This window comes from Podarcis cretensis (genome assembly GCF_951804945.1).
Source record: "Podarcis cretensis genome assembly, chromosome: 11".
Taxonomy (NCBI): Eukaryota; Metazoa; Chordata; class Lepidosauria; order Squamata; family Lacertidae; genus Podarcis; species Podarcis cretensis.
Genome location: NC_137180.1, coordinates 21,534,225 through 21,551,111, shown reverse-complemented (window position 1 = coordinate 21,551,111; position 16,887 = coordinate 21,534,225). Strand labels below are relative to the sequence as shown.

Below are 16,887 nucleotides of genomic sequence, written 5' to 3'. Positions count from 1 at the left end.
AGAGAGAAGCCCAGAGATTGTTTAATAATACTGAGATCAAAGGAGGAAAGGGACAAGATTTTGGGTTTACATTACGGAAGGTCACTGGATATTTTGGACAAAAGAATCAAAATTTACAAGGATATTCCTAAACAACTGTTGGACCTTAGATCTGACTATTTGGAACTAACAAGATTGTTAAGGAGTAATACAATTATCTTCAGGTGGGATTTTCCTCAAGGATTATCTTTTACTTTTAGAGGGAAGAAGATTAAAATTAGATCACCGGAAGATAGAGACAAATTTTTGACTGCGTACGGAGAGGACCTCCAAAAAGGACTGGAACTACCCTCGGGGCCTGTAGTACCAGAGGTGCCTGCACCCTCGGATTCTGAAGACCCAGCGAACAAGGTACTACCCCTAGAAAAATAACCAGACTTATCCAGGATGTCTCTGCAACTTTTGAGTTGGAATATAAATGGCTGTAACATTCCGGAAAAAAGAAGGAAAATTTTTCATATATTGAAAAAGGAGCAACTGGACATTATTTGCTTACAAGAAACACATGTGACTAGGCTCCACAGGAAAGTACTAATAAACAAAAGACTTGGTCAGGAATTTAGATCTTCAGACAAAGTAAAGAAGAGAGGCGTGGTGATATATGCAAAAGAGAGCCTGTCACCTAAATTTTTATTTAAAGATGAACATGGAAGAATTTTGGCAATCGAAATACAACATCAAGGAGAAAAGATTTTGATATTAGGAATTTATGCACCAAATGAAGGGAAGTCGGAATTTTTCAAGAAGTTGCATGAGACTATGCTGGAATATCTGGATTATGACAACATCATCATGATGGGAGACATGAACGGGGTCGTATCAACTAACATGGATAAGTCACAAAGTCAGAATGTTACAAAAGATGGCAGACTACCAAAGACCTTTTTTGAACTGACTGACAATATGGACTGGATTGACATTTGGAGAACGAAGAACCCCTTGGGAAAAGAAGGAACATTCTTCTCTGAAGCTCAGCTGACTTGGACAAGAATCGACCAAATATGGATAACTAGAGGTCTGGCACTGAAGGTCAGAAAGGTGGAAATCTGCCCAAAAACCTGCTCCGACCATAATGCATTGAAAATGGATATGACACTATTACCAACTGGCTCCTTTAGATGGAAGATGAATGACAATTTGTTCAGAGATCAGGAGATTATTAAGAAGGCCCAGAAAGCATTGAAGGACTACTTTGAGATAAATATGAACACTACGGTGGAAAAAAGAATTATTTGGGATGCAAGTAAAGCTGTGATGAGGGGGTTCTTGATACAACAGAATGCTGCAAGGAAGAGGACACAAAATGACAGAAAAGATAAGATTTTGGAGAAAATAAAAGAACTAGAGAAGAAGCTAAGATCAAACCCGAAGTCCCTGCCGACCTTGAGAGAAATCAAACTCTATCAAGCACAGTATTCTAAACTGATAAATCAGGAAATAGAGTGGAAGATTAAATTAATGAAACAAAAAAACCTTTGAATCGGCAAACAAATGTGGGAAACTGCTAGCTTGGCAGTTGAAGAAGAGACAAAAATTGAATACAGTTACAAATTTGGAAATTGAAGGAAGAAATATTCAGAACCCCATGGAGATTAGAAAGTGTTTTTGGAAATATTTCAAAAAATTATACACCCAAGGGCCGCAGAATGAGGTCGAGATCAAACAATTTTTAGAGAAAAATGGACTTTAAAAGTTGTCACAAGAAAATAGATCTCTCCTGAATAGTAAAATAACATGCCAGGAAATTGAACAAGCCATTCAAAACATGAAACTGGGCAAATCTCCAGGACCAGATGGGCTAACCTCCAAGTACTATAAGATATTAAAAGACCATTTGATACAACCATTGATGGAGGTTAGCAACGAAATTATGGAGGGGAGGAGGGCGCCGGAGTCGTGGAAGGAAGCTTTCATCACATTGATACCAAAATCGGAAGCTGAAAAGACACAACTTAAGAACTACCGTCCCATCTCCCTTTTAAATGTGGATTACAAAATATTTGCAGACGTTTTGGCAAGTAGACTTAAAAAAGTTTTAAACGAAGTAATTCATAAAGACCAGGCAGGCTTTCTCCCAGGTAGACACATGTTTGCTAATACAAGGAACATTATTGACATTTTGGAACTTTTGCAAACTGATATAAATACAAAAGCAGTGCTAATCTTTATAGATGCGGAGAAAGCCTTTGATAATATCTCTTGGAAATTTATGAAGGGAAATTTAAAAGAAATGGGAGTGGGTCGGGGTTTTGAGAATGGGATTGATGCAATATATTCAGAACAAAAGGCTAAATTGATAGTAAACAATGTGGTCACGGAAGAGTTTAAAATTGAAAAAGGAACACGACAAGGCTGCCCGATTTCCCCTTTGTTATTTATATCAGTTCTGGAGGTGCTCTTGAATATGATTAGAGGGGACCGGTTGGTGGAAGGGATTCAGGTCGGAGTGAAGCAATATAAACTTAAAGCTTTTGCAGATGACCTAGTTCTGACCCTGCAGGAGCCAGAATCTAGTACAAAAAGAGTATTACAACTGATCCAAGATTTTGGTCGGGTGGCGGGATTTAAACTAAATAAACAGAAAACTAAGGTGTTGGGGAAAAATCTGACAGATGTAGAGTCGGAACAGTTTCAGAGAGAAACAGAACTAACTGTGGTCAAAAAAGTAAAGTACCTAGGGGTAAACATAACAGCAAAAAATCTGAGTCTATTTAAGGATAACTATGAAAAATGTTGGTTTGAAATTAAGAGAGATTTGGATAGTTGGACAAAATTGAAGCTTTCTTTGTTAGGCCGAATTGCTGCTGTTAAGATGAATGTATTGCCAAGAATGTTGTTTTTGTTTCAAACATTGCAGATTGTGGACAAAACAGAGTGCTTCCGGAAGTGGCAGAGAGATATATCTAAATTTGTCTGGCAGGGCAAAAAGCCCAGAATTAAGTTTAAGATACTAACTGATGCGAAAGAAAGAGGGGGCTTTGCCCTGCCGGACCTAAAGTTGTACTATGAAGCCGCAGCTTTCTGCTAGCTAAAAGACTGGCTACTTCTCGAAGACACTGACGTACTGGATTTGGAAGGGTTTAACAATGCTTTTGGTTGGCATGCATATCTATGGTATGATAAGGTTAAGATCAATAAGGTCTTTAAGAACCATATTGTCAGGAAAGCAGTTTTTAATGTCTGGACAAAATACAAAGACTTACTGGAAAACAAAACTCCGAGGTGGCTTTCACCTCTGGAAGCTAAGGCCCGAAAGAGACCCAATATGGAGGCCAAATGGCCAAAATATTGGGAAATATTAGAAAAAGATGGAGACAATTGGAAATTGCAGAGTTTGGAGAAAATGAAGGATAAAGTGCGAGACTGGTTACATTACGCTCAGATTAAAGAAGTTTTTAAAAATGACAAAAAGGTAGGGTTCCAGGTGGAGAAATCGAAGTTGGAAACAGAATTGTTAGAACCAAAAACTAAGGTATTATCAAGAATGTATAACTTGCTGCTGAAATGGAATACACAAGACGAAATGGTTAAATCGGTCATGATAAAGTGGGCTCAGGATATTGGGCATAATATTATGTTTGAGGACTGGGAAAGGTTGTGGACCACTGGGCTGAACTTCACTGCATGTAATGCTTTGAAGGAAAATGTAATGAAAATGATATATAGATGGTACATGACCCCAGTTAAACTTGCCAAAATATACCATTTGTCTGATAATAAATGTTGGAAATGTAAAGAACATGAAGGAACATTCTTTCACCTCTGGTGGACTTGCCCTAGGGTGAAGGCCTTCTGGGAAATGATATATAATGAGTTGAAAAAGGTATTTAAGTATACCTTCACTAAGAAACCAGAGGCCTTCCTTCTGGGCATTGTCGGCCAGAAGGTGTTAAAGAAGGACCGAACATTTTTTATGTATGCAACAACGGCAGCAAGGATACTCATCGCTAAGAGCTGGAAAACTCAAGATCTACCCACACTGGAAGAGTGGCAGATGCAGCTGATGGACTATATGCAACTGGCCGAGATGACTGGTAGAATTCGAGACCTGGGAGAAGAGAGGGTTGAAGAAGACTGGAAGAAATTCAAGATTTATTTACAAAAGTATTGTAATTTGGTCGAATGCTAAGAAGGATGCTAGATCATAAATAACTGCCTACCATTGAATTAGATTTGAATTTGACGATAAGTGAGATTGAGGAAAATATAAAATTTCTGGAGAATTATTAGATTAAATTAATTGAATAAGATTTAAGAATATAAATAAGATGATAAATTGCTGGAAAAATTTATAATGATGTAAGTGGGAGCGGGAGACGTGAGGGAGTCCAAAGAAGTTTTGAAAAATGTGTTATGATACATGTTATATTGTTTATTATTTTTGCATTTTGTATTTTAAAAAATCTTAATAAATATTTATTAAAAAAAAAAATGAAAATGGTTCATGGCACAGGATGGTGGAGGAAGGAAAGGGTAAATCTTTCTAGTCAACTGTTTTTATGACTTTGTACAAGTTTGCTTAAAACTGTTTTGTCATCTGTTATATATGTTAGTAGAGTCGCAGATTTTTCAAGCACCTTTAATTTAGATACAGTGGTGACTCGCAAGACGAAAAGAATCCGTTCCGCGAGTCTCTTCATCTAGCGGTTTTTTCGTCTTGCAAAGCAAGCCCATTGACGGCTTAGCGGATTAGCGCTATTAGCGGTTTAGCGGCTTTTAGCTGCTTTCAGTGGCTTAGCGGATAAGCGGCTTAGCGGCTTAGAAAAAGTGGGAGTGGGGGAGGGAAAAAACCCCGCAGGAACTCGCAAGACATTTTCGTCTTGCGAAGCAAGCCCATAGGAAATTCATTTTGCGAAGCACCTCCAAAACGGAAAACCCTTTCGTCTAGCGAGTTTCCGTCTTGCGAGGCATTCGTCTTGCGGGGCACCACTGTACTGTGAGGTTATTGAGTGCCCTCATTAAAGAGTGCCATTGCTTAATGAAGGGTTACTCACTGCATATGAATATAGTTTTGTTTCTATCAATGTTTAATTGTTTTTTAATTATTGTTTTTGTTTTGAGCAGTTCTTGATTTTATCTGTAAGCAATCTTGAGTCCTGGCAGGGAAGAAGGCAGGGTATAAATATAATAATAATAATAATAATAATAATAATAATAATGATGATGATGATGATGATGGTGGTGGTTGATGATGATGATGATGATGGTGGTGGTGGTGGTTGCAGAAAGCAGCCTGCTGGCCAGTTTCTAGTGAGCTGCATAGTCTCTGTCCGTGTTGGGATTCCTCCAAAGAGAACTACCGGTATGTAGAATTTGGTCTGATCTTGCAAATACCTTGTTCTTAAGAGTGTATGGTTGGAATAAGTTGGCTGTTAAAGAGATTGTGTATGTGTGTGTGCATTGGTTTTTTGTTGTGTAAATTCGAAACACATTGGTGGACCATGGGGAGTCTTTAAAGTGGGGAGGGACATAGACCACTCAAGATTGAAGTCAGCCTTCTCCCATTCTAATGGAATACTTAAGGTTATCCACTGTCTGATAAGTTATTGCTTCTGGGAAATGATTTTGAACTGTGTAATTCTACATATTAGGTGTGATAATTTTGCACACACACACAGTCAAAAAATAAAACCCCAGCCTTAAAACTTGTGTTTGGTAAGAGACCTGCTGTATGTAACAATATATTGTTGTATAACATTTTTTCAAAAGCAAATCTCTGTAAAAAATAATTTTGCTTACTTGGAGGGTTCCTTAATTCTCAGCATGTGTTAAGTAACCCACTTCTCTATGCCTATATGCCTTGTCCCATTTTATTGCGATCATATATCATGTACTCTTAACAGTCAGAATTGGATGGACTCTATTATATTCAATCTTCCTTTCAATAAAATAAATAGGTAAGCCATTCTGAAGCCCCAGGCAGCATATGGTACATTAATCAAATATTTTGAAAGCATAGCTGTACTTCTAGAAATGTGGGGTGAAAACTCCACTTGAATTGCACTGGAAAATCAGACTATCCAATCTATGAAAAGGTTACTTGTGTTTTCCTTTGCTTGCTAACTCCGTTAATCTGCAGTGTAATTTGTGATATTTTTTAAAGTGTGCGTTAAATCTGAATATATATTTTTTCTAATAGTTTTCAATGCCATTGTGGTAAAATAACCATACGTCAAAGAAAGTGTAGTTGTGAGGTAAACCTGTGTTCCATGCACAGCAATGCTCGCATGGTGTACAGTGGTACCTCAGGTTAAGTACTTAATTTGTTCTGGAGGTCCGTTCTTAACCTGAAGCACCACTTTAGCTAATGGGGCCTCCCGCTGCTGCCACGCCGCCGGAGCACAATTTCTGTTCTCACCCTGAAGCAAAGTTCTTAACACGAGGTACTATTTATGGGTTAGTGGAGTCTGTAATATGAAGCGTATGTAACCTGAAGCGTATTACCATGAAGTGTCTGTAACCCGAGGTACCACTGTATTGACACAACATCACATTTCATGAGTTGGGGATGGTAGAAAAGGGAGCCAGCATGATGCAGTCGAAGAGCTTCTGAAATGGCTGATAAATGTGTGGAATTGTTTATGCCACAAAAGGAATTGTTGTTATTTGTATTTATGAATTTCTCTTCCACCAAGGGACCTTAGGGTGATTCACAGCAAAATATTCATAAAACAACAATTCTTTAAACCTGCTCAAACCACAGAGTCAGTAAGTGAATAAAAAATATTGGCTATTAGATGTAGTTTGTTTGGAGCAAAACAAACCATGGTCTCTGGGTTGGACATAATGTTAACTCGGGGATCATGGCTTGTTTCTTCTGTGAGCAAAGCGTGAAATCTGTGCATTCATTATAAACTTTCATTATGGTTTACAATGACATGTGCGCAAGATATATTGTGGCTTGTGTGTCAGAAATGAAACATGTTTTGAGATGACTAAAACCGGGATGGAAAAATGATTATGTGACGCTAATACCTTTGTATGAAGTCTTCTTCTGACAAGAACATTCCATCTTTCATCTCCTTATTTCTATAGGAGACAACTATACTTGTAAAACAGAGATATATTAACATTAATAAGGTCAAATGTTTTATTTCTCATATAGTGGAAGCCCCAAGGCTACACTGGTAACTTTTCACTGAAAGTCTAAGCCTAGCTTTTTTAAAAAAGTTATCAATTCTATCTCAAACTTTTAGCAAATTTGAAGCTTTAAATATCCTGATTTACAGTATTTAAACTGGTACACCATATGGTGTTCTTGTTTGATTTTCCCCTGTGGAAGTCGCACATTTAAATAAATGTGATATATGAATGAAAACATTTATAAATAGCCTGGCTTTCAAGTATTTACATAAAAATAGAATTGTAGAACAGTATGGCTATGAGGACCCAGTTGCCTTTTAGACAATGACCCAGGATCCTCTGGGGCCAAACGGATTCTGAGAGATTACGGTAACTCATTTAGGAAAATACTGTTTGCAGCTACCAGTAGTACCACTTGCTCACATAATCAAAATTGTCTAAGGGGTGGTTAATATTGTAATGGGAATCCAGAATTCTCTACCCACATACTCTGGCCTACTGTTTCTGTTTTGTTCATACTCACCCAGAGAATAAAAATCTCCCTTTTGAACTTTATAGCACTTGATGGAAACAATAAAAAGGGCCCAGCAAATAATACCAGTTTTCCCTCCCTTTTAAATAGGTCTATATCTATATAATGTATATATATATATACATATATACATATACATATACATACACACACACACACACACACACACACACACATCTCTATAAATCCTGGAAGTTTTTGTTTCCTTTAAAAATAACAATGGTGTTTGCCATGTGATACTTGCTTACAGAAATGTTTGGAAATAGAACACAGAAAAATCCTTAGGTTTAAAAATCGGTACATCATGTTAAAGTTTGCAACTTTGCCTTCAGGCTTGCATTTTGATCTGCTCAAGGAAACGGCTTTTGAATCATGCGCTTATCTTGGTAAACAAAAAAATGGCTGACCAGTCAGGGATCTATAAATATATTTTCATTGCTAGAATAAAGGTAAAGGTAAAGGACCCCTGGACAGTTAAGCCCAGTCAAAGGTGACTATGGGGTTGCGGCGCTCATCTAGCTTTCAGGCTGAGGGAGCCACCGTTTGTCCACAGACAGCTTTCTGGGTCATGACTAAACTGATTCTGGCGCAACGGGACACCTTGACGAGTGCCAGAGCGCACGGAAATGCTGTTTACCTTCCCACCACAGTGGTACCTATTTATCTACTTGCACTGGCATGCTTTCGAACTGCTAGCTTGGCAGAAGCTGAGACAGAGCATTGGGAGCTCCCCTGTCATGTGGATTTGAACAGCTGACCTTCTGATCAGCAAGCCCAAGAGTCTCAGTGGTTTAGACCACAGCGCCACCAATGTGCACCTCATTGCTAGAAGCCAGTAGCTTTGACTGAATGCACATAGGGAGCAGTTTGGCTGATTTGAGAAGGCCCTGTTTTCACACTGTAACCTCTCCAGCACAGGCACTTTTTATCTTTGTAGCTCTCACAGTTAATACCTATGAGAACTAGGAACTAGCAAACATCATTTGTGGTTTGTGGTTTTAATCACAATTGCATACTTTTAGGGTGCTTGAAGTCTATCCTCATGAATAGGGTGATTGTCCTAAAATAAGCCTTATCTGTTACTTCATATAATTGCAGTGAAAACGAGCCAGGCTTTAGGTTAAGGAAGAACTGAGTAAAGTTTCTAGAAGTGTGTTTCTTTCACTCTGTAGGCTGTCGGCGTTTGCTTAGGGAGTGATAGCATCAGCCTTGAAAGCTAAAACATTGGTTTACCTGGGTGGTTGTGGCACATCTTCTTTTAATTTGCATTTGTGTTTCCTAGCTTGAGTCTGTTGGATGGCAGCTTAACCTTCAGATGGCTCAATCAACCCAAGCAAAACAAAAATCTCCTCAAGCTGTTTTAGAACTTGGAATGAGCAACGAAGATTCAAAGGTAAGAAGCCTCATCTCATAGCCATTGCTGCATTGTTGCTGGTGATGATTCAGCTGGCTCCAGTTTTCAGATATCAAATATAGGTAACAAATTTAAATAGGCCTTGGTGTGTAGAGCTGCTGAGGTATCATTGCCCTGCTAAATGATCTGGGTTTCATGATTCTTATATGTGTGCCATGCAGGGAAACTCTTCTCTTATTTTTGTAGTGAACTACTGTATCAGGGCTTTCTTTGGGTCATTAAGGTGGAAGATGCATTAAAACCATTACATATAATATTTATTTACATTGCCATTTTCAGATCACCAGTAAATCTAAAGAGTATACCCTTTAATCATCCAACTCAACCATTACAGCCGTTCAAAATACCTTTTTAATAAATATTATGAATGGCGCTGATTGTTGATTGAATCACAGAACTCTCACCTTCTTGAGCCTCTTCAGAAGAATACCATGGTCTGTAGTCTCGAAAGCTGCCGAGGGGTCAAGAAGAAAGAGAAAGTTGACACTCCCCCCATCCCCCCCAAACAAATGCCATCAGCCACAGCAACTAAGGCAATTTCAGTGTCCTGAATTGGCCTGAAACCCAAAAACGATCCAGATATTTAGTGTCCTCCAAACATGCCTGAAACTGGACACACACCCACACACACCGCGCACCTGGCCCCAAAAGGGGATATTTGCCACTGAACAATAGTGGGCACTTCTGAGTCCAGGAAAATCCTCTTCTGGAGTGGATTCATCACTGCCTCCAAGGTTAAGTACAAATAAATAAAATAAATACTACAATATCTTAACCTTAATACAAAGATTACAGAATCCTAAAGAGCACTCAGCACATTTGAGATAATAGTCGATACCCATTACAATGAACTTCAATTTAGAAATATAAACCGTACCAATCTGTGCAGCTGAATTTGTGTTTGGGGAATGAGAACCACTTATTACTGATGTTCCTGTCTCCTTTTCTGTCCTTTCTGACCCGTTCCCAAAATAGTCGGCCATCATTACCCACATATGCAGGACTTCCGTAAAATGAATGTCATATTGCGTGTTCTTAGCATCGTCCTGATGCTGAACTCTAGAGCTCAGCACAGTCCCGTCTTTTGACCTTATGGGATGTCACAGGACCAATCCTAGGAAAAATGCCTGTTGCCATCCTCTGTGATCTCCCTGTTAGAAGTGGGGAGATTTCCTCCAGAATAGCCTCTCTAGCAACAGTTTCCCTCCACCATTACGAGCATTCACAGCAAAAAGTGGAACACAGTTTTTTGGAATGCAGCCTGTGGCTTTGCAAAGCTCTCTTATAGCCTCTTGAAATGAATGCTGGTACAACTTGCCCCTTGCAGAGACATGATATGTAACGTTTTGTACTCAAGCCCATCATTTTAAAAGTTCCCTTCCCAGAGAAATGGGACCTGGTAATCCTTATCACTTTTCCTATGCGGATTATAAACAGGATTCTAGATTAATAGTGCCCCAACTTGCAGATTTACCTCCAGTTAAGCAGATAATCTCTTGCTGTATAATTTTTTTCACTTGACGTAGGAGTTCCTTTTAAAATAAAGTGTTTTTATTATTGTTCTGGAAAGTTTCCTTGCCCTTTCCCTCAGCCAGTAGGTGTCATGCTGATTCGAATGTGCTCCGAAAGGAGTGAGGCAGCATGTTGTTCTCCACCCTTTCCCAAGGCACAGTGAGAGGTCCCTCTCTTCCAGTCCTTTGTACTGAACTCTTAAGAAGAGGTGTGGTAAGCAGTGAAGCATCTTTCTGCTTTCTGAGCCCTTGGAAGACTTAGTGCCATGGTAGCAACATACACCCTCTTGCCTGTCTTGAGGCAAATGTGCAGTCTTGAGTTTGCAGTCATGTGGACTCTTGAGAGATGGTCCATGTGATCTTGGGCAAGGCCCCCCCCTCCTTGGGAGAAGGGTAGGATCTGTGGCAACCATGAACTTTGGCTGGCTACGTGGACCTCTGATGGCATATAATACACTTGTTCTTTTGCGGGTAGTTTTTCAGTCCTCCGAATGTTTGCAGACATGAATAACTTTCTGCGTACATTGCATCTTGAATCTTAATAAAAGCCAACTGAAATAAACTTGAACTATGAAGAGCCTTTTGTAAAAGTATGTCCCCTCATTAAATGAATGCTCTGAATTATTTATTTTGAGGAATGTATAAAATCTTGCTTTCAGGTGCGATGAAACACTTGTGCCTTTATTCTTCTAATCCTTCTCAGCTTCCTCTTCCTCATGCAAAGCTATGCTGTCATATTTTTATTTATTTATTTTTTGCTGAGGAAAGCAACAACTTCAAAATCTTTTAGTAGTAGTAGTTGGTGGATAGCTATTTATTGACCAAAATGTGTGTTGCATTGGCTCGCTAGAGGGCAGTAGAGCTCTTCCAAGTGTCTGTTTTTCTTTGACACATTGAATGCTTTTTTTCTTTCCTCAAATAACATTGTTGAATTAGTTGTGAAGTTAGTTGTGGTGGGAAACAGTGTTTACTTTTCTAATCTACATACAACAATACAGTTCTGTTATACCTGTCTGCTCATTTTAATGCTTTTTAAATCAATGCAATGCTTTTTTCATCAGTGGAAGCCTTATTGCCCCCTTTTAAGGAATCCCAGTGGTCGACATACCTAAGGGATTTCTTATTAGCCTGGACTCCTCAAAAGAAGCCACAGAGGTATATTACCATTTTTTTGCTTATTGTTCCAGTATGGGAACCAAAGAAGAAAGTTTGCAGTGTTAAACTTTGTGTGCTGCTTTTGGCCACAGATGTTTCCAGTGCAGAAGAGACAAGCCACTCTTCAGTATAAAAAGCAGCTTGTCTCTTTGGCAACAGAAATCTTGTGAAGCAAATAGCAAAGCCAAACTGTGTTATGCCCATGTAGGCCTTATCTGGATCATGGCAGCAGTACTGAGTTCTGAGAGCTGATGTGTGCAGCCACTGATTCCATATGTTTTGTTAGCTTTTAAATGCAGGGTATTGGATACTGATTCCCCGCCCCCCTTATATAATATATAAACTGCCCACCATTCAAAGAGATTGTGGTGATGTACAAAAAAGAAATAATAAAAAATAAAATACAAAATGCAGAGATACAAAAGAAGAATATATTAAATCCACTTGTGAAACCCATCATTCTTTTAATCCCATCATGCGGTCAGATACCATCTACACATAATTTCAAAAGAAATTTCCAATAAATGACTATTCGGAGATAATTTAATATTCCGTTTCCTTACGGGTTCCTACATCTTAAGGCATATTCCATCAATGGGAGGAGAATGAAGTGTGTAACTTGATAAGGTGCAACTCTTTTTGTTGAAGTGCTGGATAGTCGTCATTCATCATCATTCATCTCCCAGGGCTGCCCGTCTCCTTCCTTCTTCCCCCTTCTCTCTGCCCCTTCTCTCTCTCACTTCAAAGTGGGCTTGATCCCTGCAATCAGTTTCCCACCAGCTTGCCAAGTGAGTCGGTGCTATTAGCTTCCCCGTCTTCACTGGTGGCCACTGCTGATGTAGAGCACAGACATGGGAACTTGCCCCACAATCACCTTACTTGTACAGTTAGTTCCGCTTCATGCTATGGCCAGGAGACTGGCAACTTTCTACAGGGGTGCTGATTTCCTGTGGTGAAAATGATGTCTAGCATGGCTTTCTTCTTTAAGTCTGCCCTGTGCTGGAATAGTTTGGAGCGGAAACTGTTTTCTTGCCAGTGCATGCTCAGTTGCTATTGTGTGATCTGTCTGCTTGCTGGGAAAAATAAGCGCAGAGTTTTTAAAAACATGCCTTGCTGGAAAAATAGAAAAAAGCAACACTTACGAAGTGAGTATAAGGAAATGAACGGATTAAACTGTGAGGACTCACCGCTTACGGTTAATGCTCTAGTGTTAAGAGATTTGTGTTGTTATGTCAGAGCTCTTTGACTCTTGGGGAATATTTTGCACTATAGATTGCAGTGTTCTAACAGTAAGGGAAAGGAGGCTCTCCAAAACTTAGCAGTGACTGAACTGATGAAGAGAGATTTTGGTAAATTCAGATCTAATCACTTCTGGTAGATTATATTTATCATAAAATAAAAATTCCATTTTGCTTTGAGTTTATATTTAATCCGTCTTCCCAGGGTGCTGCCATGAAATCGCCTTGACAACAAAGGATAATTTATTTTACAAAAAAATTGGATTAGATTCTGTTTGGAGAGGGTGCACTATTTGTGGGAAGCGTTTCAAATTGGAAACACTCTGGATGAGAAACATTGTCTTTGCAAAATGTATCTTACTGGCTCTTCTTTCCTTTTTTTTTTTTTTTTAAGCGTCTCCCTTCATTCCCGCTTACTGTTGTTACTGTGCCATAAATTTTCCCTTTCAGTGCAATTTGGTGCATGTTTGCTTGGAAGAAAGCCCCACTGTGTTAAATGGAACATACTTCTGTTAAAGTGTGCATAGGATTGCAGTCTTAACTTTTTGTCGTAATGACTGTGTTTATTTCCTCAATTGCCACTATTTCAACCGAACATATATTTTGAAAGTTCTTTTTAAGCTTTTAAACTATGGATGGATGGATAGTGTGGATCAATTGACTATTATACTGGAAGTCTGCAAAGAGATATTGATTGATTGATTGATTATTAAATTTGTTTACCGTCCTTCATCTGTAGATCTTGGGGAGGTTCACAACATAAAAACACAAAACATATAATAAAAACATGAACAATAAACCCCCTCCTGCTTCTTAATGGCTATTAGAATATTGCGTAACCTCCAGGTTGCAGAATCTTTGGGTTATGGCTGCGCCGCACGTGTGCGCAGAAGCAGCACCTCTAGTTACGGGTTTTACAGGGTGCGCATGGCACCCTGAAATGAATTAAATCCATAACCAGAGGTATCACTGTAGTTCATTGTATCCTGCATGTAAATAAAAGAGCTATGCTGACACAGCGCGTATTAAGTGGACTACTAAATGTCATTTCAGGATTTTGGCCACATAAAGTTGCAGTTGTATGCCTGCTTCCCTGGTAGTGAGTCCTGTTTATCTTTCCTTCTGACTTCCGTCAGAGTAGACATGTATTGAACTGTGCTGTAAAACGCTTTGAATGTCCTGCTCCCCCCCCAAACAAAAAAAGAGGAATGTGTAAAGTAAAGGCTGTGTAAAATCCTGGAAGTAAGCCTTTATTTTCTAAAACCTGGTGAACCGAATGCTGCTCCCCCCCTCAACAACTTCCATGTACTTTAGATTTATTTGTACCATCCTGCAACATCAGTTTGACAACAAATGAATAATGGCTACATTAGGTAAAGGTAAAAGACCCCTGACCATTAGGTCCAGTCGTGGCCGACTCTGGGGTTGCGGTGCTCATCTTGCTTTATTGGCCGAGGGAGCCGACATACAGCTTCCAGGTCATGTGGCCAACATACAGCTTCCGGGTCATGTGGCCAGCATGACTAAGCCGCTTCTGGCAAACCAGAGCAGCACTGCGTTAGACCTTTGTTAATCCAGTGACAGCAAATTTTCCAGATTTGAGCCCTTTAGATTTTCTACATTTTGAACAGCAAAAAAATGAGATCTGTATCCATTGAATAATTGTACTCTTCTGTTCATCCTACGTAAATTTTCATCTCTTTTGAAAATATGAAGAGTAACTGTGGACATAATAAATAATAAGAGTAATATATTATTTATACCCCGCCCATCCGGCTGGGTTTCCCCGGGTGGCTTTCAACAAAGTATTAAAAATACAATAAAACATCAGACATTAAAAACTTGCCTAAATAGGGCAGCCTTCAGGGCTGCCTTCAGGTGTCTTCTAAAAGTCAGATAGTTGTTTATTTCCTTGACATCTGATGGGAGGGTGTTCCACAGGGCAGGCGCCATCACCGAGAAGGCCTGGACAGAATCCAACATTGTGACTTTAACTCTTGCAGTGAGACAGTACCATAGCCCAAATGAACCAACATTGTGACTTTAACTCTTGCAATGAGACAGTACCATCCTGTTCTCTGGCAGCTCCCACAGACACCCCTAGTGCCCCCCCAGCAAATTTTCAGGGTGCACAAATAGTTGCAGAGAAGAGGAGGAGGTGCTGTTGTGTGATCCCTATATCACTACATGAATATCTTCTAGAGGGAAAGCTGTCTGTTGAAGCAAAATGTATGAAGAGTTTTGTGGCACCCTGAAAACTCATAATTGTGTTTGTCTTTAAGGTGCCTCAAGACTCTTTTTGATTATGTGAATACAGTATCTGTTACATTCTTTTTTTTTAAAAAAAGCTGTAGTCTGTATTGGTCATGTTGCCTCCTAAAACATGTATCTAGTGAAACCTGCCAGAAGATGAAATCCACCACGCTGTGCGATTTGATGCATTTCAGTGGACTCCCACACAAATTCTTTCCTTTGAAAAGTGTGATTGTGCAAAACAAACCTATTAAAGGAATTTACAGAATCTTCTTGACAATCTTTAATTTAAGCAAAATCACATGATACTGAAATGTAAAATACAAACTTGCTGTAGATTTATTTTATGATTTCTTTCTCTTGTGGACTCTTATCTAGCCCTGCTTTATAGCAGCCTGATAAAAATCAAAGCATAAACATGCCACTGAGATTTATAAACTAAAATTACTGTTCTTTTCAAACTGAAAACTTTTTTTCCAGTCTGTTCTAATTAAATGCTATATTGGCCCTTTCAAGTCTGTCCACAGGGTTCTGCCTTCTGAAAACGTTTCAGCTTGCTAACTTTGCCATACCTGTCGACAGCCTTTTTAAACCAGTAGTGCACACCAGGGAGTATAATTTTATCCGTATCCTATATCTGTGCTCTCTGCCCCTTCTCTGCTGGAAATTTGCCTTTCCTTTCCTTTCAAGGAGGGCAGACAACGCATATCCTCATAAATCTTGGAATTTCAGAAAATGCATGGGTACCTACAAGGTGGGAAGATGTGATTATTGCAGCCAGCAGCACTGACAATGTTAGGCTTTAGGTTGTTCTTGGCAATTTCTGAATCTTCAGTTCGTTTCTTATAAAATGCAGAGGTCTTAAAGTAAGTGTGTGTGTGTGTGTGTGTGTGTGTGTGTGCGCGCGCGCACGCACGCACAAACACACACTTTGTATGTAGAAGTGACTGTTTTGGTACAATCTTCATATCTTATTGCAGCCCCCAAACCGCTTTGATCTTTCTCTGCCGTTCCCCTGAGATACCAGTGATGCTGTGTAGTGATTTTGTAGGGAGTGTAACTTTTTAGAACAGCTGGGAATATGAGTGAAAGCAGACTATTAATAGAAGCGGGAAGTAGCAATGGGCTTTTCCCTTAAGCCTAGGTGCTTGTCGCTCAGTTCTGCTTTCATGGTTACTTCTGTCCTGTTTGTGACTTATTCTTGCCTTGCATTTTGGCTATTGCACATTGGTGATTAGGATGGCTCTTCTGCCATTGAACCTTATTGCAACATTTTTTTTTAAAGCCAATTACGTTTTCAGTTTGGATCTGGACTTTTGCAAACTCTTGTTTGCAGATAGTGATAAGTGATCCCTGAAGCAAGGAAACATGCTTCAGATATGTGGCAGATGAGACTAGAGACCATCTGATTGAGAAAGCATCTAATGCCTTTCCAGTAAAAGCGGGTGGGGTGCAGGGAAGTTCCAGTATAAAGGAGACGGCGAGTTATAAAGCAAGCTGGTTGAAAACGGTTACTTCAGCAAAGTCAGTGTTTTTAGTGAGAGTACATTTTCACTGTAGGCCTTCACAGTACCTTGCAAGTTATACAGGATATCCTGCTAAGCTGGTTCAATGTACTAATTGTAAAAAAGAGAGGACATTTTGCTGAAGTATATCATCGTA

General features: G+C 39.3%; 1 protein-coding gene across 1 annotated transcript in view; it reads left to right on the top strand.

The window, feature by feature from the left end:
* The window catches only part of COMMD10 (COMM domain containing 10), a 66,962-nt gene that overhangs the window by 12,664 nt on the left and 37,411 nt on the right, over positions 1–16,887 (top strand). The window contains exon 5 of the mRNA XM_079995869.1: positions 8,937–9,047. Within this exon, the coding sequence (XP_079851995.1) occupies positions 8,937–9,047 (111 nt within the window). The remainder of the gene's footprint in view (positions 1–8,936; positions 9,048–16,887) is intronic.